The 25,663-nt window shown below is 39.6% G+C and overlaps 2 protein-coding genes across 2 annotated transcripts; both read right to left on the bottom strand.

The window, feature by feature from the left end:
* Positions 1-1,709: 1,709 nt before the first annotated feature.
* On the bottom strand, positions 1,710-9,841 carry cdc45 (CDC45 cell division cycle 45 homolog (S. cerevisiae)). Its single transcript, XM_086030801.1, has 18 exons — positions 9,580-9,841; positions 9,433-9,492; positions 7,147-7,239; positions 6,923-7,060; positions 6,418-6,573; positions 6,286-6,344; positions 6,152-6,200; positions 6,003-6,064; positions 5,862-5,912; positions 5,152-5,271; positions 4,904-5,035; positions 4,730-4,828; positions 4,484-4,645; positions 3,916-4,054; positions 3,749-3,832; positions 3,155-3,273; positions 2,350-2,426; positions 1,710-2,027 (listed from the first exon to the last, which is right to left on the bottom strand). Exons 1-18 carry the CDS (start codon positions 9,628-9,630, stop codon positions 1,963-1,965), a joined length of 1,716 nt encoding a protein of 571 aa, XP_085886927.1. The 5' UTR covers positions 9,631-9,841; the 3' UTR covers positions 1,710-1,962.
* A 2,799-nt stretch (positions 9,842-12,640) lies between these two features.
* On the bottom strand, positions 12,641-25,663 carry plpp5 (phospholipid phosphatase 5). The gene is made up of 8 exons (XM_086032124.1): positions 25,532-25,663; positions 21,250-21,386; positions 19,674-19,782; positions 19,505-19,595; positions 18,000-18,063; positions 17,808-17,932; positions 17,272-17,442; positions 12,641-14,557 (listed from the first exon to the last, which is right to left on the bottom strand). Exons 2-8 carry the CDS (start codon positions 21,318-21,320, stop codon positions 14,388-14,390), a joined length of 801 nt encoding a protein of 266 aa, XP_085888250.1. The 5' UTR covers positions 21,321-21,386; positions 25,532-25,663; the 3' UTR covers positions 12,641-14,387.

Below are 25,663 nucleotides of genomic sequence, written 5' to 3'. Positions count from 1 at the left end.
CATCAGATTCAAAATATTGACGATGAGGATGAATTTCTAGGCTGAGTCCCCCTGCCCCGGTGATAGTTGCGACGTAAGCCTTGGTAGTGTAACCCTTAAAAGTTGTTCTTCCTTATCTTCGGAGGCCGTGGTATGGCGATACAATATCGTTTTGACTTCATGTATTTCTTCTGGCGTCTTCCTTGCTAAAGACAACCGACACGGCAGGACGGTGTTTTGTTGCGTCTTTATTCAGACGTGAACAGCCTCCCTCTAATTCACCTCTCTCTCTCGTTTTCTTTTTAGCGCCGTAACAAACCAAATCAAAAAGGAATAAATACTTAAGCACAATATAAATAAATAAATAAATATATACTCACCAAAAATAGCATTTTAGAAAAATAATAAATAGAAAATAATATGCCGTTTGCTCCAAAGCAGCATTTTATAACAGCACGACCAACGCAGCGCGATCGAGAGCCGCACGGGACAATCTCAGCGGACTGTTTCTCATTGATTTATCTGACACAATTTACATTAAAATATACCCACAACAGAATTTTAATAAACAAAATACCTTCATAATGCACTCGAGCAGCGAGTAATAACCTTTTTAGTCGATGAAGTCATTGCCAGAGCGCAATAAAAGTGACATCCGTAAAAATGACTGCTCTCGTAGTTCTAAATCCAAGCGGCGCTTGAGCAACAAGTCGAAATAAACGAAAAGAAGAAATAAACATATCTGTCAGAACAACACCAATGTAAATGATTGTGTGTGTGCGTGCGTGCGTGTGCAGGTGTGTATGTTAACTATGAAAAAAATGCGATTAAATATTTTAATCGATTGACAGCACTAATTTTAAAATTTCTGACTGTACTTCATGTTTTAAATGTAATTCAATTCAGTGATTCATTCAGAGGAAGCCCACTTAGGTATCACTAGTGGAACCTGTGCCACACTTTGGGAATCACTGCTTTAGAGGCTCACTGAGCTCAAGTCTCATGAGATTGTGACCCATTTGATTTTTGCCGCATATTTTACCCCAAAATGTTGTTGGAACTCCACACAACTGTTTTCAAAAACCTTGCAATTGTGTCAAACTGTATACACCATCACAATAAATGAGACTTGTGTCCTTAAAATTATCTTATCTAGCTACATAAGGTAAAACATTAAAAAAAAAAAAAAAAAAAGCATGATGTCTCAGTTCCAAAACCCCAACTACAAAAATGAAAAAAATAAAAAAAATGTTTCTGACAGCGTCAAAGCATCCGATGTAAACGTTATGATTCTTGTAAATGCAGAATCTAGTGATCTTCTAGTGTCCAGTGATCAACGGCATACAGAAATTTCTCCGTCTCAACCGTATGGACGAGCATAAAGCAATTACTAGTCTTGCAGCTGGAGGCCCCACTTGCCCCCCCACCCCGTCCATCTTTCAAGTGGTGCTGTGAGCCGACAGCAAATCACCACCAGGACACCTGACCTGCATTCTCGCTCGAGTGTACACCAAAGATGCACGCTCACCTTCGGCCGCGCTTAGATGAAGTTCATTCCATTACATTAACTTTTTCTTTGAGATCACGGCAAAAGATGAGATGCAATAAAGCATTTAACCGGTCACAACTTCCATTCGGTACACTAGTCAAGATGGATGAGCACGGACGGGATGGTCTTTTAAAGGAAGGCACATGGCAGAAAGAACCTAACCGAAATATTTCAATGTCACTTTGTTACTTAAGACCTGGTGGTTTATTCACATGCGTAAATTGTTACATTTGATGAAAGTCTGACACACAGACATGACTAAAACATCAACACATTTACAAGCTACTGTACAATATACACAGAAACGGATTAAAAACATCAAGGACTAAAACAAAACATGGATAAAATACCCCCACTAGTGACGCTCTAAGAGCCGAACGTCATTCATATACTGTATCTCAGTCACACTCACATTCATTTCGAGTCGACATGCCTCAGGACAGAAGGGTTATGAGTGCGTCCAGGAACTTGCTGCGGTCTTCCGTCTTCAGTTCAATAACTGCACAGGAACAAAAATTGATAAGGGATCAGCTTGGTTTGTACGTTTATATAAGCCTATAAAATTAGGGGGCGATAAAATTAGGACACGATTGTAAAAATACAGCAAAATTCCGGTCATATTTGTATTAAGCTACGGAGCTCAAAAACTGTTGAAATATTTCACACCCCACTGCTGATATTTACTGTGTTGCTTTTCGACTTGAAACGAAGGCCATGCTGGCCCCGTGTGGCCACACAGAGGATAAAGACTTTGCCCCTGTCTTTAGCCACCAAACCGCAAATTCTTTTGAGACACTGCAGGAAATGATTCTTTCACTTACTGGATGTGTCAAAGTGGTCATGTAGAGTTCTGGAGCTGGTGCTCTCCGCAGCTTTCTCAAATGCTCTGCCAAAGAAACTAAGAACAGAGTGACGTTTTTAATCGAAGTAAAGCCCTGAACTGATAATGGTGAAGGCTGAAGTCTCAGTCTATGAAGCCGATAAAAGAGCTGTACTTAAAAAAAACAACAACAAAAAAAAAAAAAATATATATATATATATATATATATATATTTTTTTTTTTTTTAAAATTGTCTTCACAAAGATAATGCTCATTGTGTTACGGAATTTAGTAACTACATGAGTTTAAATGTCACTATCACAGGTGGGTCGAGAAGACAAGAATTACACTCAAGAGTCCTGACTCCTTATACTTTGGAATGATATACAGTAACTCAACTAAAAAGTAGTACTCCAAAAAATTAATTTAGTAACAGTAAGTTGTCAGTAATAATAAAAATAATACGGAATAATTGTCAAATAGAAAAAATATATATAAAATAGGAATGTGCCAATTTTGACATTGCCAAAGCACTTTCGGGCAACAATCGAGAATTTCTCTTTATAAAATAACAAATGAAGGCAAATTCAGTCACAGGAAATGGTCTGAAAGTAACTTTCTTCTACAAGTGGTGTTTCTTCCCGACAAAAACACCCAAGAGTAAAAAAAAAGTATGTTACACAAGTAAATGTGATGCGTTACTACGACCCACCTCTGGCAGTGTTGTTCTGCGCCACAGCAAACAACAACTACAATGAGTACAAATAAAACAAACAAAACGCTCCCGCGACTCATTCTGAACGTACTTCTTTTTGTCCGATGATTCAGACTCGGGTGGGATTCCCACGACGAGGACGGTCCCTTTCTCGACATCTTTGGGAGCAGCCATGATGAGCGGAAGCAGCCTGCACCTCTTATTCCTTGTCTGGGAAACGAATACAACATGAGGAAAAACATTCGATTTCATCACACTCTATCATGGAACGCCTGAAGTCAAATATGCATGAACTTATACAATCTGGAATTTCAACCATTCATTTCCTTGGTAAAATAGTCTTTGAAGTTCCTCTAAACGTAAAGGGCCTCTATCCTGGCTACAATACAGCTTCATTCAAATTAAGACTAAAAAGAAAAAAAATGCTATTCTATTTTTCATATATTAACACATGTACGTTTTGATTAATTCTAAAGACACAAAATAAAATCAATTATATAAATACATAAATTAATAAATAAAATAATTAACTAAATTATATAGATAGATACATAGATACTATAGATAGATAGATCTATCTATATATATATATATATATATATAGGATGTCAACCATCACTATTAGAGGTGCCAGCGTATATTTGGCGTCTTGGATAACACCACTCACTCGTTGGATGCTACTCACTGATTGGATGAATGCTTTTAGGAGGTACTTGGAGAGCAGAGTCAAGGCCATGGGCTTAGAAAAGAGCTTGACATCAGGGGTGCCCTGTGCGGAAAGCACAATTGTTCAACTGAGCAATGTGTCGCTATAGCAAACAATCACAGGCATGATGTGTGGCCCATTCGCACCTCCATGAGGTAGCAGTAAAGGAACGGTCCTTGGGACAAGATGAGGTTGGTGCAGATGCAGCTGGCGACAGTCTGCTGGATTGCGATCAGCTTCTTTTTAGCCAGGTCCATGCCTGAGTGTAGACGTTCCAGGTTGCTCCTTCAAAAGACAGCAGGTATCAGAGGTGGCCCAATCAACTTAAAGGGAGAGTTGGCAGTGATTTGAAAAAAAAGTCATACAACTACCAGTATATTAAAACTGTATGACCTGATAGATGTTTTGGAAAATCATCACTCTCTGGCACCATCTTATGCCTCTAATTGAACATTCAAATCTTGCTAGAAGCTTCAAGACTGCAAACATTAGCTTTAAAAGCTTATCACATTAAACAGGGGATCTTTGTTTTACAATGGTCCCACCATTTGGAGCCCAAGAAGTGTTTTTCATTTAAATATTGACTGTTATTCTGACTTGGCCAACGCCTCGGTGATAGACGACAGTGCGTACAAATTTTGGTTACTGTACGTCATCGCCAACGGAACTCTTTTGTAAATGTGGGAATCCCAGTCAACACACACAGGGTCACACCTTGAAAGAGAGTCCAGAGCCTTGATGAAGTTGTCTGTCTCGTTCTCATCTTTCTCTGTGCTCTCAAGTAGCGCGGTGGTAGCGTGCACCATGTCGCCGGCCAGGAAACGGTTCTTGAAGCCAAAGTGGACACCGAATGTCTGGATGCGAATGTCTTTCATTCTGTCCGAGGGTCAAATTGTTAGTGAATCCATCCACGGGTCAGTGACATCAACAAAAATGGCTTAATCTACACCACGTCCAAACCCGTATTTATTGGAAGACTCCTCGATGACTTCCCGCAGGTTCTCTTTGATGGACATGTCCATGGAGGTGAACTTTTGCCGCACTTGCTTCAGAGGCAACCTGGTCGAAAAGATCACCTTCGATGCAACAACATTCACTTTTCAAGCTCATCTGCATTTCCTGGTGTCCTCTTACCCCATGTCAGCCAAAAACTCTTGCAGTTTCTTCTGGCCGTTTAATGTCCACAGCTTGAAGTGGCAAGAGGTGTAACATGAATTACTGATGCTCTCATACAGAGACCAGTGCTGGTAGAGGGTCAGACGCAAGCTGAAGCCGAGTGTTAAGGCAGACGGTGCTACAAAAAGCCGACAGATCTGATAACTGTTGTGATAATGCGGAGTGACATATGAAACGTGTCAGATGCCCTCAGATGACAAGGATACTCGTACTCAAAGGAGATCCTCATGCAGTCGATGGAAAGAGAGTTCTCCTCATCCTCGTTTCGATGGTTATGTCGGGAGACGTGCCGCTGCATGGTGGCGATGTCGGTTACGTACTTTATACTAACAGACAGAATAGAACACGTTACAGCACAGCTTCACTATCAATAGGAACATGCTGTATGTAAAAAAAAAAAAAAAAAATTGGTATGTAAATTTCACGCTAAATAAATTATGCTAATATGAATGCAAACTATAGATGCAATCCTTTCTATCTGAAAGAAACATTTTCTATTTTTTCTAAAATATGCAACATTCTTTGATAAACATATTCTCTTGCTTGGAAATAACTGCAACTTACAGACTATAATGGCATGTAAAGTCAATACACAAGTGTATTGCTGTCTGTATACATGCTTAATATGTAGGTTTTCCTTTCTGTAGTTACATAGACTGTAATTTTTCTTCCAATATAACCGTAGTGAGGATATATATATATATATATATATATACACACACACACACACACACACATATATATGAATAGATATATATGAATATATATATATTATTAAGATTCACACCTCTATTCTCCCTTTATATTTCTGCCACCATCTAATCAACTAATTCACTAATAAATAAATAAATTATCTAAATAAAAATAACTGATGTTATAGCAGCTGTTTAATGACAGAATGAGGATCATTTCTCACTGTGTGACTTTATCGTGAACCCACTGATCAGTCAGGCCGATGACAGCCCACCTGTTAGAAAAACCCCAAACAAAACCAAAAGAAAACATTAAATGTCAGCACAGTATTGTTTATGAGTCAAATTAAAAAATGAGAACCTACCAGAGCATGTCTTTGGTGTCTTTGGTTAACACCCAGGCAAGCTCGAAAAACATCATGGCTGCCTAACATAGAAAATATCATTATCCTTATTTTCTCAAATAGTGGCCTTTGCTCTGATAGAGACGCTGTGTCCAACACTGGTCACTCACAGATGTTCCATGGTATTCATACTGCTCGTAGTCAAACAAGATTTCCCTCCTGTGATTAAAGCAAAACGTGAATACAAATAACCTGCTTCAAGCAGCAAACACAATCCAAATGTGACTTGACAACAATGGTTCACCTTTTTGCTTCCCACTCCCTCTTCTCACGTTGTCTCTCAATCCTCCTCTCAACTGCCCCCTGCATTTAAAAAAAAAATACAATATTAAACACAGTTTGTTTGACTTTGCATACTTTTTATAAAATGCCATACTTCATCAAATCTCCTCCGCTTGCCAGACGGCTCTGAGCCTTCGTCGCTTTCATTTCCAGAGTCTCCTCCCTCCTCCTCCTCCTCGTCATCGTCTTGAAATATTTCGTCATAGGACGGCACGCCCAAGTCATCGTCTTGTTTTATCAGCAATTTTATCTTCAGAGAAAGAATACAATAATAAGAATGAATAATTACAGTCTTCTATTTTCTATACTGCTTATTCCCATTAGGTGAGGTGGAGCCTATTCCAAATGACTTTGGGCAAAAAGGGGACAACCTGTACTGGTCATTACTCATCCGTCAATCGCAGGGCATATGTATGGTGTGTCAAGTAAACAGGCTCACATTTCATACCAAGTCGATTTGTGAGTAAATCGAGACGAGATCATTATTTCAGTTTTCCTACTTTTTGTGACATTTTTGTTTAGTGGTGTGATGTGAGGAAAAAGAAAAAAAAAAAAAAAAGGATGAAAAGCACTGAAATAAAGTAATTACTATCCATCACCTGAGTGTCATTGTAGACATTAACCACATCTACAGGCCGGTGAGTGTCACAAATGAAGAAGATGGAGTCGTCGTCCGGCTGCAGCAACTCAAGGAGGTCCACGTTGGCACCGCAGTTGATGAGGACAAAGTAGTTAAACTGCAACAACAAAAAATAGACAACAATTACTGTAAACAAGGCTACCTTGAGTCATTGACTCATTTATTGTCTGAAGAGTTTCATACTTGGTCTTTGTGTTCGAGGAAGGCAGTGCAAAGTTCCTGCCATCCAGCCACCGGTACAAGGGTATACTGAACCTGGTCGCAGTGGAACAAGGCCTGAGATAGAAAAAAAAAAGACCCATAATTAACACAGTAATTCTAAACTGGTGGGTCGGGACCCAAAGTGGGCTGTGTAAAGCTAAGATTTAAACAACCTCTCCTGAGCTTGTAAAACGGAGCTAAAACAGCAACAAATGCCAGTATTAGTTTTTTTTACAGCATAATAATTTATGCCATCGACAGTTTATTTGCTCTAAAGAAGAGAAAAACTTCTGATGCACTTTACCAAAATGAAAACATCTGTGCTAATATTTTTTAATTCATTTTTTATACACAGTTTTACACATTATTATATCACGCTTGGTATCAATGTGCTCTGAATTTGCCTTTGAAATTGTTTAGTTACCGTATGTAATTATGACTGCAGTTGAGTCCCACTGATTTCATTCACGAAGCGCTGCAACTTGTTTTAATAACTGAGCATATTGTAGATATGGTTGACCACCGGCTATACAATACTGAATCCATAAATTTAAAATTGCTGGTGGTGTACTGTACATACAGTAAAAATCACAGTTCGTTGCTTCCTTGGCTCCAAGTTGCTGCTCTCATGCTTGATTTCCTGTAAGGTTATCACTACTTTATTCAATTTTACTCTTTCCTCTGCATCTATTTGTCCCTTTATAATCAACTGTTTAAGATTCTTATTCTTTTACAACCCTTCAAGGGAGGGGTGTTAAATTCGTTGTTAGAAAGTGCATAATAACACTCATATATAGGGGAGCAATTTTATACGTGTAATAACACAATGAGGTGATTAAACATTTTTATGATTTTGAGTCATAATTGTGGGGTTCCATTTGTGCTAAAAATATGTGTTGATGTGTGTCTGTTATGCGTCCATGATACGTGTCTGTTATGTCGATACGTGTCTGTTATGTGTCGATAAGTGTCAATGTTAGACGTCTATGATACGTGTCGATGTGTTGATGATTAGTGTTTGTTAGACGTCCATGTTAGTGTTTGTTAGACATCCATGTGAATTCTTTGTTCGACGTCCATGATACATGTCTATGTAATGTGTCGATAAGTGTTTGTTAGACGTGCATGATGTCTCTGTTATGTCGATGATACGTGTCTATGTTAGATGTCCATGTAAAGTGTCGATGTTAGATGTCCATGTCAAGAATCGATGTTAAGACGTCGATGAGAAATGTCGTCAGTGTTTAATAAAATAATTATAAATAAAATAATATGTATAAAAGTATGCATGCGGTCCTGTTAGCTCATTCCCACCACCGTTGCGACACAACGCGGCTTTATTTACAGCCGGGATCAACTTTTGGGTATGTCTTACTTCAGCATCTATTAATTTCCTTTTTTTGTTTTTTTGAGCCCCAGTCTATCTATGTGGTATGCGCTGTTTCTACCCCTAGTTGTCAGTAATGCCAAGGACATTGAACTCAATGCGCCATGACGTGAAGGACAGGAAAACAAATCAAGAAATACTACGGGTCTTCCTCATTATTAATAATATATTTATATTATTGTTGTTGTTATTATTATTATTATTATCATTATGTGAAGGCGAAGACCTTCATTATTATTATCAAATGGTAAATGGACTGTTACTTGAAAAGCGCTTTTCTACCTTTGGTACTCAAAAGTCAGATTTATTTAGCTCTTTTCTGTACGTTGCTAAACTAACCAAAAACTCTGCCCAAAAGGCCTACGTAAGGTACAGCCCCAGCAAGTTACAAGAAAGAAAAAAAGAAAAAGAAATTCATACAGGCTGAAAATAAGACATACGAAAAAGTTGATCCCGGCTGCAAACAAAGCGGCGTTTCGCAACGGTGGTGGGAATGAGCGAACAGGACCGCATGCATACATATTATTCATTTTATTAAACACTGACGACATTTCTCGATAATCGGCGTCTAACATAGACACTTATCACCGACGTCTAACATAGACACTTATCATCGACATATAACATAGTCACTTATCATCTACACATAACATTGACACGTATCATTGACGTCTAACATAGACACTTATCGTCGACATAGACACTTACCATCAACATAGACACTTACCATCGACGTATAACGTAGACACTTATCATCGACACATAACATATTTTTGGCACAAATGGAACCCCATAATAATTGCCCATAATAAATTCATGGAAAGGTGTAACCAAGCTCGCCAAACAAATAACTATAGCACGTTTGCTAAGAGCTAACTTACCTGTAGAATCTTACAGGCGCAGAGAGCATCGATATCTGACGCCACCAGGAGCGCAACTCTCTGAAGGAGAGTTCGACAATGTTAGCAAAGCACAGTGGACAGTTAGCTCAGGCGCGAGCTAATGTTATGGTTCGCTCAACAACCTACCTGGTTGACGACAGCTTCATAAAATTCTTTCCGAATGTCCGTGACAAACATGCTGGAGAGCGACAAATGACGCTAGCGTAGAGTCCTCGAAACGAAAACGACGGGCCAAAGTGGAGCATATGTCACAAAACCGGCATGAAGTGAGACTTTTCTGGGTTTTGTGTCAAGAGTCGGACTACATACGGACAGCTGCTACACTGTTGGAAATGTGGCGCCAAAAGGCAGCGTCACATGTAACCAATCAGGAAAGGGTAGACGTGTGTACGTCACGCCCAGGATGCAACGCTCACCAAACCCGGAAAACCAAAAACGTTTTTATTTTTTTTAACGTCGGCGAGGATGGTCCCCTGTCCCCTTTTTTTTTTTTTTTTTCTTCTTTTTTTTTTCAATTGGAAAACCAGAAACACTCAGGGGAATGGATCTACACTACAGTATTTGGTAAAAAGAAAAAAAAAAAGTAAAAAAAAAAACATTCACTTTTCACATTCACATTCACAATTATTTACTGTATTTTGTAATTGCCATCATTGTGTCATCATAAAAATGGAGAGATTTTGAAAAATATATATGCGGGAAAAATAGTCATACCATTACAATTGGTCTCACGGATATAATTACAAGTTTTGTACATGATGAAAGGTCTTTGTACTTTGTGATCAGTCTAATGCTGTTATTTGGAAAATTGTACTTACAAAAAAATAAATTCATGTTTAATCTGTATTTAAATACTTTGAAACAAAGATTGAACATTGCAGTTCCTTAGTGAATTATCTCGAGTTGAATGAAAATGTACTTGCCTTATGTTGTTTCATGTGTGTGTTGCATATATTTTGTTGTATTTCATTTTTTTTATGAATTTCATTAAACAAAAAGGCTCGCATTAGACAGTTTATACACTGTTTTCATATAGCAATTGTGTTTGTAAATGTTTGATTCAACTTTCCCAATGGTGTGCAAGGGGCGGGATCGACCGGTAGGGGGCAATTGTCTCCAGTAGCTGTAAGATTTTTGTATTGAAAATACATTTTTGTTTTACCACCGTTGCCTGATATCAAGTCTGACTTGACAATTATGAATGTAAAGGCTCAGTCAACTTACATGCAAAAGGTGGGTAGAAAGTAACTTTAATATGCAAATACTGTACACAAATTATGTGCCTGTGTTATTAAAGAAAATGTTAAATTACCACGGGCTAATGTACAATGTCAGTGAAAGTACTGTCACTGTGCAGTAGCAAAAGTTTGAATAAGATTTTGCGAGTACCATAACTATGCAGCTATTTAACACACAAGCGAACTGACACAAAAGACAAAGCATAGCTTCTGTAGAAACATTATTTAATGTGACCAAATGACATCACAGCTACAGTAAATCAGTGTTAAGTGTCTGCTAAAAGGTCCTTACATGGCAAAACAAAGATGTGTCTGACAATAAAAAAAATCATAAGGCTAATTATTTGTACTTGATAAAACAGTAATCAGGAGAGCTCAGCAACAACCCGATTTAAGAGAAGAAAAAAAAAAACGTTCAGGCCACAAAACTAGAATGTTTACCTTTTTAACACCCTGCTCAGAAAATCAGAGGATTGATGTAGATATTTTTTGTTTTTTTTAATATACATGGAGAAACATGCAGGATTTTAAGTGCCTCCTGTATTTGTTAAACTAGTCAAAGGACCCGTGCTTCTAACATGATCACATTTCGGGCAAACAAACATTGAAAATTCAAGTCACTCCTACATGCCCCTAATTTGGAACAGTTGCTCATACTTGCTATAGTGGATTTCTGTAATTCACATATACATTACACATACTTTCCATTAAAATGTCCCAACTCTGTATTGAGTTAAAAAAAAAAAATATATATGATTTCTTTTTTTAGTCCCATAAGAAAAACATCATGAACCGTTTCAGTAATCATTAGATAATGTCAAAACCAGACAAACCAGACGTCAGAGAACAAAAATGGAATGCAAAACAGTGTACATTTCACAATCAGGACAATGATGGAAATAAAAAGGCACAAAATCGCGGCCAAGTTTGGTCTGACGGCCTCAGTGATCAGCGTTTTTGAGCTGGATTCACAGCGACCAGCAAAAGTGCTTATACCCTGCAAAACTTTGGCTGATTTCACACAAAAACACAAAGAGGTTTGCCTGATTCTTATGTCCATACCACCAACTTATCATAGAACCCACAAAAAAAAAAAACTGTACTTCAATCTAAGTGTTGTCAAATCTGAACAGGATTAAAACCCAGACCAGCAGGAGCAGCATCACCTGGCGAGGTTGCATTCATAACCCTTCTTTGTGTCACCATTGTGACAACAGTCATAGCTGCATCGTCTAGTTGTTGACAGCTAAAGAAATTAATTTGTGACCGTTTGTCAAAAAATAATAAATCAGACCCGTTGATTTTTTTTTTTTTTTTACAGATTTTACTGTTTTGTTACTCTGCCAAGAGATGTCCAAATATAACACTGCCAAAAATACACAACTGAGGTTATTACAGCTTGTCATGTCCATGAGTCACCCTTCATATTAATTAATTAAGTAGATGTCTTATGTCGTTAGAAATGCATAATGGTCAAGCTTCCACTTATAGTTTTTAAATACACGCACACAATGTACAAATATAATAGTGATCTTGCTGACGGAGTGGACAGTAAAAGAGTAGCTTTAACTTATTTTTTTAAAAACATTCAGTCTTAACACAAATTTGACAAATTTTGAAGCATTAACAGCGGAAGTCAACATATTTTTTCGAGGATATGTTCCCAGCAGGCCCACTAGTTGAAACACGGCATTCTGATTAATTTTGCGTTTGTGGAATATAAATTGAGCAGCAAAATGCACTCATTTTTAGCCATCTCTGGGGGCGGCCATTTTGTCTTCTTTCGACTGAAAATAACATCACAACTGCTCGCAACGACCAATCGCGGCTCAGATTCAGAGAACAGCTCAGCCGTGATTGGTCGTTGTGAGCAGTTGTGATGTCATTTTCAGTCGACAGAAGACAAAATGGCCGCCCCCAGAGATGGCTAAAAACGAGTGCATTTTGCTGCTTTAACTTATATTCCACAAACGCAAAATTAATCAGAATTCCGTGTTTCAACTAGTGGGACTATTTAAGAATGAATGACCAATCTGAAAATATAATTTGGATGAGAAAGTGATTCATTTGATCAAATAACTAGCTGTGGATAATAAAACATTGTAATATTCAGAGATGGGAAGTTCAGGTCCAGAAAGTAAAATCCCTGCCACAGTTTCTCTTGAGCCACACACAGGCGCTTCTAATCAACTGAGCTCGTTTTTTAAATTTTTTTTTTCTGATTTACCATCATTCAACATGCACACCGTAGTTAGCATTAGCATAGCAGTGTGTTGGACATGCCAAACATATAAATCAAGTGAAAAGAAAGTATAAAATGAAGAGAACACATTTTAAAGAGACTTATCATTGCACTGGCATGTGAAGAAATGTGTGGCCACTTTTTAAGCCCTCCAAGTTCCCATTAGTTTGCTACATTTTCACAAGTGATTCTGATGAGAACACCAAATGCACTTTATATTGATACTGACAATGTTCCTCTGTTCGCTCTTAGATTCGCATGGCAGACCAGATCAAATTCTGTCATAGTTCCATTCAAAGTAAGTTGCAGATGGACCATGAGGCCAAAAACAACTAAAGTATCAATGACTGAGATATTATTTGTATGAATTTTGAGGGATACAATTAACACTGCAGATATCCTTATTTGTGGCTCTACCTTTGCTGGAGGGGCCGCAAGCAACAGTGGACAGTTTTGTCAACTTTATAATTAGCACGACTTTTTAACATGTTGCTTAAGAAAATCTTTGAGATCACAAGAGAGAAATGAATGTGCTCTTATGCAACGCTTGTGTTATCTGCTGGTAAAAGTCGACATTTCCCACATTTTTTCCCCATGTCACTGTTCTGTGTGAACGGCGACAATGGAATGGGAGCAATCTTGCGCCTTCGGAGGTAGTATTAACACATTAACATAGCATGAAAGCGGCGTGTGAGAATTTTTGACACCTGACAGTTACTTCTCCTGCCCGGTTGCATCAAAAGCAATTGTAAAGCCCTTTCCACAGTGCACTTGTTCGGTGTGAAAGGGTTGCGCAACAGCAGTGATAAGATGACAGCGCCCATGTTGCCAACGTGCCCAAATTTGGAAGTGCTGGCGTAGCGCGCCCACCAGGACGTAAACATGGACATTCTGCCGCTGGTTTGGACGTGAATTAGACCGCACTTCGACAATATCTTTCATTGTTGCAAAAGAAATTCCTGGCTCGTTTTTAGAAATACGAGCAGCAGGGGGAAAAAAAAAAAAGAAAATGTTGCATTCTTTACTAATGGCTCGGCGGAAACTTGGGAGTTTGATCTCGTTTGTGGCCTACAGCTCCACCAAGACCCAGCAGCGCTTTATTCCGTGGTGCTGGCACCTCACCCGCATACAAATGCGCCCTGCTAAGTGCAGTGTGAAAAAGGCTTTTGTGACACCACAAATTGAATTATCTGGATCGCGGGATGCCACGTTGCTGTGTGATAGCATGAACAATGAGTGGAAAAATGTGGATAAATGTCTTCTGGTACAGCGCTGGGCAACCAAAGGCAAAGAATTTCTACCGACCTTTTTAAAAAGGTTATTCTCTCCAACTCAAAGTGTCCTTTACGTGAAGAAAACACCATATGCGACAGGCTTACCTATAATACAGTTTCAAGCCCCGCGAGTCATGATATGCAAACAGCAGCACAAAGGATCCAGAGTGAGCGGCTGTTTTACATGGGCAGGATGTAGTTGGAGTTGGCCAGCTTGCGTTGCTGTGCGGCAGGGACAAGCTCGCCGTGACTCAGAGGGCGGTGGCAGTCGTTGTGGTGAAGCGCCGGGTAGTGCTGCCGGTAGCACAGCCAGGCGAAGGTCAGGCCTAGCAGAGAGCCCACCAAAACATCTACAAGCAGGAGAACAAAGTTTATTAGGGTCGCAAGGGAACTGGATGACACAATTAGACGGACCACCATTCACACTCGCAATTCAAGGCGATGGAGGATTAAGAGTCATCGGTTAACCTAAGCGGTATGATTTTGGGAGAGGTGAGAAAAACGGAGTAGATGCAGAAAATTAAAGATACTCCAACAAGGATTCAAACTCAGACCTTCTGACTGAGTGGCAGACTAATGTTAATCACAGGCCCCCCTTGATGACATGTGCATGAAATTATTTTCACTACGCTTCTGATGCTGTTGCTCTAATTTGTAGGTTCCCTCGTAAAAAAAAATAAAAATAAAATAACGGGTTGGAAAGTGCTATTTGTCAATACTTTATGAAGCTTTAACTGCTACATACATCGGGCCGCAGCGGCTCATCCGTAACAACTGGGACGTTGGAACTGGAGCGTCACGATTTCAGTCGTGTAGTGCTAAGCAGTTGTTGGACAGATGCTAGTCTGCATTGTGATGACCATGGAGGTGTGCCAGGCAAGTCTTATTTGCCAAATAGTGAGCACCCATACGGCCCTACTAGTTTTCCCCATTCATAGTTATGAATTAAAGGAGGTCATTATAAAATAATCATATTACATTTTACATTAAGGCTTTCTTTTGCTGAAGTATATTTTGCTTGCCGAACAGAGAGCTCACACTTGTGTTTTGAACCTAATTGAAATATTTTGAAAAAATTGTTTGAAAGTGTATGGCACACAATTTTTACAAATGTTAAAGCAACACTGCCGTTTGTCAGATTTTGTTGATTATGGCGTTCCCATGTGGACAAAAGAGGTACTGTTTTGACGAAAGTCAGACGCATTTCCCTTGGGCGACAACGCTTAGTGTCGTGAAATCCTGAGCTCTCGCTGGCCTGCAAGTTGGACTGAATTCACATTTCTATTTCCAGTGACTGTGTGAAAGATGAATAGTGATGAGATAATTAATCTAGATTTGTTTAACCCCTGCTGTTATTTGTCCATTTTGGGGGACTTTTTGGTGTTTTTCATTTTTTACACAAAAAAAAACCCACTAGGGTGCTGATACTTCACCAGGGTTGTTAAAACATGCTGAAGTTTAAAATGGCACCATGCTGCAGTTTCTAAATTATTGCATATGGGAGAGGCGCATTTACATTAGGTTGTTGTTAAAATGTCAATTTTGATGTCCCATTGACTCCCATTATAAATACCATTTTCAATGTTCTGTAAACCTGGTGTGTTACAATGCTTTTCCCGTGTTTACTGAATCAATCCCTTCAGTGGCGACTCAAAAACAGGAAAAATTTGAAAAATGTGTGTTGAGCGTTTTAACACCCCTAAAACACCAGGTGGCGCCAGAGACTAATTAACGATTTTGCTTGGATAGCAACCATTACACGTAACTACAATTTCACACCTTAAAAATTGTGAGCGATTGTTGGGAATGCGACAAGAGGGGTGCGTGAGTGAGCGTGTGCACACACACACGCACAAACATAGAGGGCATAAAAATAAATAAATAAACATAACTATATATATGGATGGCTAAGGTCCCCCTGAACATTTTGAGTGGTTGAAAGTGAAAAAATATCCAGAAATGACTGAGTTATCATACTTCAAAAGCAGTGCCATTTTTTGTAACAAATACCGTTTTCTAGTATTTTTAGGAAAACTTTCGAAAAAAACAGAGGAGCAAAAAAAATTTAAAAAAATATTCAGAAATGACTTGGTTATCACACTTCAAAGTGTTGTCCATTTTTGGACAAAATGCCGTAAGTCTAGTGTTTGTAGGAAAACTGCCATTTTCGAAAATACGGAGGTGCAAAAAAAATACATTTTGTTATGGTTTATTTACTTGTTCAAGGCTCTATTTATATCATATGAAATATTTGAATTTGCATTTTTTTATACACATATCCAGCATAGTTAGGTTTACTATTAGCACAACACTGCTATTATTGTCCATAGAGGGCATCAAAAATAAAAAAAATAAAAACTATATATGTATGGATAGCTAAGGAACATTTTTAGTGGTTGAAAGTAAAAAAATATTCAGAAATGACTTAGTTATCACACTTCAAAGGTTTGTCCATTTTTTGGACGAATTACCGTAAGTCTAGTAAAAATAGACTAACACCGGGGGGTTGAACAATACTTTTTTTTGTTTTTTGGTTTGTTTTGGGGCTTCTGCCATGACACCAGTAATAGCGCGTAGACGTTCAAATCGACTTCCTTCCTTATTGCGAAAGGAGGAAGTGATGTATGCCGTGAAGGAATTCAGGACATTCGTATTTTTTTGTGTGTGCCAGGGTTACTCCAGCAAAAACAATACAGACCCCCTCAGGGCATGACAAAAGTCCCATTCAACTAGGTGTAAGTCAATGTTTCATCAAAAGAGTTAGGAAAAAATTTAATCAAGGTCGAATACTTGCCCAGTGTTGCTTTAACGTGTTAAACAATAAAATATCCATGTCGCAATGAACGGTTTCTCGAATTGATACTGATTGATAAATTTTTTACCATGTCCCATACACTTTAAAATACACCCTGCTTATACCTACTGCGCTTGGTTTGGATCATCTGACGAGTAGAGTTTAGTATAGTAGTCACAATAAAGGTATTTATAATTCAAAAACGCTTTGCTGGGACGACACATCTTTATGAATCCATCCATAGCAAGGAAGATGTAGCCTCAGACTGACCTTGCCAGTGGTGTTTGTAGTCGCAGGTTCTGGAGAGGGCAATGGTTAGCGCTACAATTAAAGGGGTGAGGAAAGCACAGAGCCGCCACGCCCTGCCTTGGCCGGCTGCGTTGAAGCACCGCAGCTTCCCGCCGATGTAAAGCGCTGTGAAGCCCAGCCCTGCAAAAGCAACTAGGAAGAGAATATTGAAAGACAAACATTAAATGCACTCTCACGTTAATATCACACCAAAAAAGATACAGTGGTATCTATCTAGGGTTGGGCACCGAGAACCGGGCATCGAGTGGAACCGGGTCCATCATTCCTGAACCCTGAGCAGTTGTGATGTCGTATTCAGTCGAAAAGAAGTGACAAAATGGCCGCCCGAGAGATGGCTAAAACGGGTGGATTAACTCTAATTTATCAGGATGCTTTGTTTCAACTAGTGGGTTTGCATAGAACATATTCTTGAAAAAGATATGTTTGGGTTGACCCCTTTAAAGACTCTACCCACAGCAGAAACTATGTCAAAATCTAGGTTATTATTTAAGTCTTACATGAAGAGTGCCCGCTGGGAAAACTCTTTCTCCCCTCCATGACCACGTCTGGATCACCACTGCAGCGTAGCTCCAGGTTCATCTGGCCGTCTGGGAAACAGCGGTAGAAGAAGTCCGGTCTGGGCCTGATGCAGAAACCATTGTCAATTGGGTACTGGTTTGCTAACAGCGTTATCATCTGCACTGTTTTACCTGCCGACAGCAAGTTTGATGACGTTGGTAAAAACGCCATTCAGCACCAGCGTCAATGTCACGGCTGCATGACAGAAGGAAGCAATGATGGGAAAAATCAAGAAATAAAAAGAGTAGCTCAACAAGTACAGTGCTACCTTGACCAACAAGTGCCCTGGCTTATGAGGTTTTTCGGAGTTATAAGCCATCGCTTGGTTGTTTTTTGCCTTGTGCAGCGAGCCAAATTTTGTTTCGCCGTGTTGAAAGCTTCAGATGCATGTGCTGAAGACGCTCACAAGAGGCGTGTGTTATGCTACGTTCACACCAAACGCGGATGAAGCGTTCTGCCTCGCTTCATTCGCTCGGGTTTGACCGTGGGAAATTTGAAATCTGAATGCTGCAGCCGCTCATTCGTGCACAGCGGAGAGGGGAGGGGCTTCGCTTGGTAGTAGAGATGACAGCAATTTTCAACATCGCAATCAAGTGTCCGACACACTATGCTAATGCTAACAATATTGCTGTCCTGGTAAAGTTCATGAACTGTCAAAAAAAAAAAGCCGCCGAGTGAACAGGACGCTGTGTGGCTGTGTGTGACGTACTATGCCCGACGCTGATTGGCTGGCGCGAGGCGAAATGGCAAAAAAGTTCATTTGTTTTATACGTGACGAATGGGCCGAAGGGGCGGATTTTCGGCATGACATCACTCAGGACTCAGTAAACGACCAGTCACAGCTCAACTGCAGAAAACAGGTCAGCAGTTTTGATGTCTTTTTCAGTCGACACAAGTGACAAAATGGCCGCCCCTTGAGATGGCTAAAAAGGGGTGGATTTTGCTGCTTAACTCATAATCCACAAACGCAATATCACGTGGGTCCATTGAATATGCAGGACGGAAACCGGCGACGGAGGGTCGCTGTCCAGCTCTGCTAACAACAAACACTTATCCCCCAAAAATTTTGGTGGGGATTTTTTTGGGTGCTGGAATGGATTAACTCATTCACTGACATTGACGAATTTACTTGTCTTTTCACAGTACAGCCATTCAATCCCAGGAATTTATATTTCTTTCAAATTATTTCAAACTTTAGGGTAAAAGATAATCTGAAAATGTCTGGCAGTGAATGAGTTAATGGAATTTCAATCCAAGTTAAATTGGTAACATTGATTTTATATTTGGGCTGAACAATTTTGAAAAGTAATCTAATAGTGATTTTTTTTCAATGCTCAATATTGCAATTAAAATGTGATAATTTTTCTCAAGTTCCTCTTCCCCTGTATTTTTTTACAAATAAAGCAGTAAATATTGACTCAGCTGTGAAGCAGATTTTTTTTTCATGTCAAATTGCAGACTGCGACATTGAAATATAATACTACTACACCGCGATATTAACCTGAATTTGGTGAATTCTTCAGCCCTTTTTTGTATACACGACTGAATTGAGTTACAAGCTTGGGTACGAAACCAATTAAACTCATTAGTCAAGGTGCCACTCACTGTATTCTGACGACAGCCGCGCGTTTCTCACCCAGTGATGCTTCTTTGGCGTCGCCTCGCTCTGGCTTCGTCAGGACGGTGAAAACCATGATGACAATTAGTGGCGTGAAGACAGCGATGCTCTGGTGGGCCAAAGGGGAGGCACCGTGCAAATTAAAGTCAGGTTAAAGACGGCAATATACGACTTTCATGTCACTTACAAACATGAGCGATGTAGGGACGTGATCTTGCTCCACTCTGTGGAACTTATACAACCATATCTCCTCTGGCTGGATCTCACGGTAGAAAGGCGGAAGCTGCTCCGTCACGCTAGAGAGTGAAACACAATTGGTTCAATACAGATGCTACTCTAAGTATAATTTACAGGCAAGAGGTGAGTGCCAGATGCTTTCCGTCAGGCTACAGTACACCTCCATGTTGTTTTACCAGGGCCCGAGTGGCCCTAACCCTGGTAAAACAACAAAGCAAAGCATCATATTAAGGCCTAGATACACCAAACCGACATCTGAGGTCGTGAAGCGTCGTGGCGTCTGAATGCGCCGTCTGATTGGTGTAGTGACCACCGTCGTAGCGTCGTAACCAGTCAGGAAGCGTCTCGGGGCGTTTGAGCATGTTGAATCGGCGTGGCCAGTCGTGACATTTGGTCAATCTGATTGGCTGTTAGCTAGCAACGGGAAGCGACAAATGCGGATAAACAGTGAGCACAGCACACCTTACGCCTTTGCTGCCTTAATCTTCTTACAAGTACAAGAGCAAGGGTTGACAATGTAAATATTTCACGATATCGTGTCAAGAACGTGAGGGTTTACTTCGCACGGGAAATCATCGTAAGCGAAGAATATAGCTGAATGCATTGTTTACGTTTTTATAATCCGCCCCCGGCCAACAGCTTTCCGGTTGGATTTTTCTAACAATGAGAAATAGTGACTACCTCTGCTGATGGTATGGAAGGGTATTACATCTCACATGTGCGCAGAAGGTACTTTAATGGTCAGCGTCGCTGTGGTAAATTTTTACAGCGTGACGTGCCGACAGCCGGCCCGACACCACGGGGTAAGCGTCTGTCACAGTTGGGCAACGTCAGATTGGTCTATCTAGGCCTTTACACTGAAGTCGCGCAACTCAAATTTCAGACTAAATTTTAACAAACGTTCCACTTTTGAGTAATCTGCAGTAGAATATGGGTCAGTTTGACCAAAATCGCTGTTTGACCCCCCAAAAAACGCAGAAAACAAGGTTTTTGTGAAAAGATATATTTTAAGCACAACAGTGGCTTTTATGCTCTTAACTTTTGCTTTATAATGCCTCAAACATCTGAACAGTCCTTTGAAATTTGCTTTTGATGGCAAAATACTGTATTTACAATGAATCACCAGTGATACAATTTTACATTTGACAAACTTTACAAACTATTTGCACGTTATTTTGTATTAGTAGTAGTAGTAGTAGTAGTAAGTAGTGTGTGCATGCATCATGCCATGCATGTGTTTATGTATGCGTGTATGCATGCACATCACATTAGTGGTCCCCAACCTTTTGGTCATTACCTGAGCCCTGAGTAACTGTAATGTCATTTTCAGTCAACAGCATGTGGCAAAACGGCTGCCTAATTCATATTTTACAAACCCAATTTTAATCAGAATGCAGTGTTTAGACTTGTGGGACTGCATACAATATGTTGTAAACAATTTTTGGGGGTTGACTTCACCTAGTTTAATCGCTTATTCGATATGTCTGTTTCAATCCGAAGGGATACACAGGATTGAGTGGACTTACAGGAAAACCGTGAAGAGCGCCAAGCGGATGCAGATTTCCGACAGCAGCCCACGAAGCAGCCTCCTCTTCATTTTGTCTCTCAGTGTGTACTTCAGTCAACGCAGCGCATCACCTCCCAACTTTTATCACTCTAATATCTACACATTAACATACAGAAAAATCACTGTTAAAATGTATCTCCCAAAGCAATGTTTCCCAACCTTTATTGTACCAAGGTACATATTTATACTAGGGCTGTCAAACGATTACAAATTTTAATCGAGTTAATCACATCTTAAAAAATAATTGATCTTAATTAATTGCAATTTGAACTATCACCAAAATATGCCATATTTTTCTGTAAATTGCTGTTGGAATGGAAAGCTAAAAAGACAGATACATACATTGAACATACTGTTCATATGTAATGTATTTTTACAACAACAAATCCTCATGAGATGAAAATTACAATTATAAAATCAAAATTATTGACATTCTTTCTGTAGTAGACAGTATTTTTATTCGCTACAAAAACAAAAACGCAAAAGGGCCTCAGAACAGTGACAGAAATATTTCAAATGTGTGCAAACAAAGTACGTGTGTGTAATGTACACATTTATATATGGCCTTTGTAATATTCTTTGAGTTTATGTTTTCCGAGTGGTCCCTTAAGTGCACACGAATGTGATTGTCTCATAATGTTATGCTCTGCTATGCTGTAGGTGGTATCAGCACGTCGTGTGTTCCTACTTTAAACTGATTTTGAACAAAAAACAAGACAGCCCTCTTCTCTACTCATCCTCAGTCGCTGAGGCAAACCAATTTATTCACATTTCTGAGATTTAAAGCTTCCTTCTTCTTTCGAAATGCTTCTTTATGCTCCCGCGGGCTACACGCACCCGCTCTGCTGCCCCCTGTGTACTTCTGAGTGGGATTATGTATCAGCGGTCATTCTGCGCATGCGTTAAATGCATCAAATATTTTGACGCGATCAATTACAAAATTTAAATAGAGCTGCAAGCATCTTTAAAGGGCCCTCGCAGCCCTGGCAACGTTGGGGTACTGGCACGTTGGGATGCTCGCACATTGGGATTGAATAATTGAATTTATCATGTAGATCAAGTTATGTACTTATGTACATGTACTTCATTTACCAGTAGGTTGCTTTGCTTTATTGGCGAACTGCCCATTGCCATAGCGACAGTTTTTCACGAAAAATCACAAACTTCGTAGTTTAACATCAGGAAAGTCTACACATTCTTCTAAGCAATTATGAGGTAGATTTGGTTCACCTGCAAGGAGAAAAACATCAAAGAGTAAAACATGTAATTCCTTTAGCCAGTAGGTGGCGCTACAATTACGATGAAAAATTAGTTCTGAGATGTTTTCAGGCTTCGACTCATATCACGTGAGTAATTTGTAAGAAGAAATTATCATGTGGGTCAAGTTCCAGCAGCTATTGTAATCAGAGCAAATTCAAACTTTAAAGTTAATTCAAAATGGCCGACTTCCTGTTTGGTTTAGCATATGGCTCCAAGAGATTTTTTTTGTAGGCCTTGAACTGTTACACACACCACCAAATTTTCGTAGATCTCGGTGAAACATACAATCGGGTAGGGCTGCTCGATTATGAAAAAAATATTAATCACGATTACTTTGGTAATAATTGATATCACGATGATTCAAACGATTATTTCTTTTTTAGCTACAAAACAAGAACAGGTTTAAACATGTAAAAAATATTAAGACCAAAATATTTGAAACGCTATAATAATTTAAGTTTGTTTTGGACCCAACAACATTTATTAAATTAATTATTTAAAAAAAATGTGCAAATGTATAAATTAAAGTATGGCTTCCTTGTATAAACAAACGAGTTAACTTGCTATGCACTTATAACTTGACAAAGTAGTAAACTGCTTGGAGTAAAATGCCAATTTTGACAAAATAACAGACATGCTATTCATCTATACATTTAGACCTTTGTCTGGAGCATTTTTTGTTTTGTTTTTAAAGTAATATTTACACATAGTAAACAAAGTTAAAGTAATTTGCTTTGATTATATTGATCGTTTTTGGCAGGGGATAAAGAAATATGACTTTGAGTATTGTATGCTCTGTTTGCATGTGTTGCTACCGTTTGCATTGAAATGCAATTTGTTAAAAGATTTATAATTACCTCAACATTAATGCCGGTTTCGTTTAGCAGTTTATGGCATTTTGCATTGTGTGTTAGTGTTAATTTAGCAAACATTCGTAAGACAAAGTTCATGAAATTTGGTTAATCACACAAAATTGTTTGTTTTAGATTTAGTATTTTTACAGGTAACTTCAACTACAGGTAATAAACGGCTTGAAGCCAGACTTGGCCTCTTTTTTCATAAAAAATGCTTTTATGGCTAGAATTGGCAGCCTTCACGATTGTCCGATACCTTGAAATAAGGTCGGTGACATCCAGATACTGATACCTGATAGCTGTACTCACCCATCCTTAGTAATAAGTAAATCATTTTTCAAAAAGGTTAAAGGGATGGTTGGGCCAGGATGGCCATGTTGTCACTAACAAGTTCATTTTATATAATTTTTATATAAGAATGAGGAGAATGAGGAAATGTGGACGTGTTATGCTGGGACGAGCGCACACTGCTTCTTTGCTGATCACTGTTAGGACGGCCGAGGCATTAAACACCAGTCAGGTTATTTACAGAGACTGAAGTGGGAATGAGTAGACGTGCACATGTATTTGGATGAGGAATGGCCCCAGTTTTTCGATCTACAACACGCCGTCCAATTTGGAACGTACGTTCCAATGCGTTGGATAGTTCACCCACTAATAGGGAACGTGTGCTGGGATTAGACCGTCGTGAGACAGGTTAGTTTTACCCTACTGCCAATGCAGCAACACTCGGCTGTGCAGTCAGCCTCCTCGCTGCAACCTTTTGTTCGCTGAACATTGACGCTTGTTCGATGAGGTCTTACCTCACTCTCTGGCGGCTGCAAGCGGTGTCGGACAACGCATGCGACTGCTTGGCAGGCAACCCCGCGACATCAAGATCGACGCAGGCTGGACAGACAGTAAGGAGCTAATGGTGTTGTGCTAACACCTTTTGTTTTAACGGCCTGAAGCTAGTTGTTGCTATTAGCCGTTGCTGTTATACTACTGTTAGCCGGGGAGGGACGGGGGGGATAAAGATCCATGCTTGCCTGATTGATTGCCCGCTGCCAGTCGCGTCTGCCTCCTGAGAGTTGACACGAGTTTAGCGTAGCTAAATGTCGGAAATATAACCAGTCGGGGTGCGTGTGCGCATTCATGCTCTTGTCCGCTTCAGCCTGTGTAAGTGGAGAAGCGATCGCTATGGTATTTTTGATATTGTGGAGGTGATCAGGTGAGATCACGTTTTATGTCAATAAATCCAAACTATTGTGCAGAACACTTTTATACTTTCACAAGTTGAAGTGGACAAGAGTAGTAATATGCATTTGCATTTTGCTGGCGATCGGTCCCGTTTTAGACAACAGAACTGCCAAAGCTAGCAATATTACTGCGATTGCCTCCCTCCCTCCCGTGACGCAGACTGCTGAGACCGAAAAAATAACAAGCCGAGCTCCTAAAGGGGGCGGGCTAATTTGACGTAAATCTAATCACTACCGAGCCTTTTTTTTTTTATTTGGGGGGGTTCATTTTAGTGCTGATGTCATTTTTACATGCAAACCTTTTATATAAATGCCAATGTTAAGCTCATCCAAGTGTCCCTTTAAATGGATAATTTGCCCGTAGCACACTCAAGAGTCTGAGATGTCATTTATTTAAATTGTGAAGTCATTCTCGATTCTGACAGACACAAAATGGAGATTGACCTCATGTCAGGTAGGTTGTCGCTAGTGTTCAACCGGTTTCTGTGCATTTTTCTCATACAGCATCACATTTAGGGGGGAAAATTGAAGCCATCCACATAGGATGAAAACGTCGCAATAAGTTAATTCGACTAAGAATGGCCGCAACATTAATGATCGATCACTTTTAACACATTTAATTAAAGACATTTAAGAAAAAAAAACACTGTCCTAATTTGGCAATGTATCTATTAACCTCCACATGCCACGGTGCTATTACATGTCATATAAGTGAAAGTGGTACTATATGCCAACCGTCCTTACAAAATACGACAACAGCAATAGAGACAGCATCGCCTGTCTCTGAAAGCGAGATGCTAGCAGCCGAGGCTAAGATAGCTGGCTGACACATCAAACAAGATGACTGTTACGCTGTCACCAAAATCCCAATTAATGGTTGGCAACTCACCTTTAATAAGGTTGTTTTCTTATCTCGCTATCCTCATGACAACGCCGGTTGTTATGTAGGAAAAGGCCGCGGCATCTTCACTCGTTTGAGACTCAAGCGACGCTCCATCGAGTGAAGCCAATAAGCGCTTCA

The sequence above is a fragment of the Filicampus tigris genome, chromosome 5, assembly GCF_054856515.1.
Source record: "Filicampus tigris isolate MCC_2025a chromosome 5, RoL_Ftig_1.0, whole genome shotgun sequence".
NCBI classification, from domain to species: Eukaryota; Metazoa; Chordata; class Actinopteri; order Syngnathiformes; family Syngnathidae; genus Filicampus; species Filicampus tigris.
Note: the sequence above shows the minus strand (reverse complement) of the source record. Positions and strands in the feature narration are given on the sequence as shown.

Excerpts from the sequence above, each read along its gene's own strand:
- cdc45 (XM_086030801.1), bottom strand. The coding sequence starts at position 9,630 with ATGTTTGTCACGGACATTCGGAAAGAATTTTATGAAGCTGTCGTCAAC. Across the intron at positions 5,913-6,002 it reads GACACCAAAGACATGCTCTG|GTGGGCTGTCATCGGCCTGA; the intron begins GTAGGTTCTCAT and ends TTTTTCTAACAG. Across the intron at positions 4,055-4,483 it reads GCTCTGGACTCTCTTTCAAG|GAGCAACCTGGAACGTCTAC; the intron begins GTGTGACCCTGT and ends TGTCTTTTGAAG.
- plpp5 (XM_086032124.1), bottom strand. The coding sequence starts at position 21,320 with ATGAAGAGGAGGCTGCTTCGTGGGCTGCTGTCGGAAATCTGCATCCGC. Across the intron at positions 19,783-21,249 it reads GCGCTCTTCACGGTTTTCCT|CGTGACGGAGCAGCTTCCGC; the intron begins GTAAGTCCACTC and ends TTCACTCTCTAG. Across the intron at positions 14,558-17,271 it reads CTACAAACACCACTGGCAAG|ATGTTTTGGTGGGCTCTCTG; the intron begins GTCAGTCTGAGG and ends TCCTGCTTGTAG.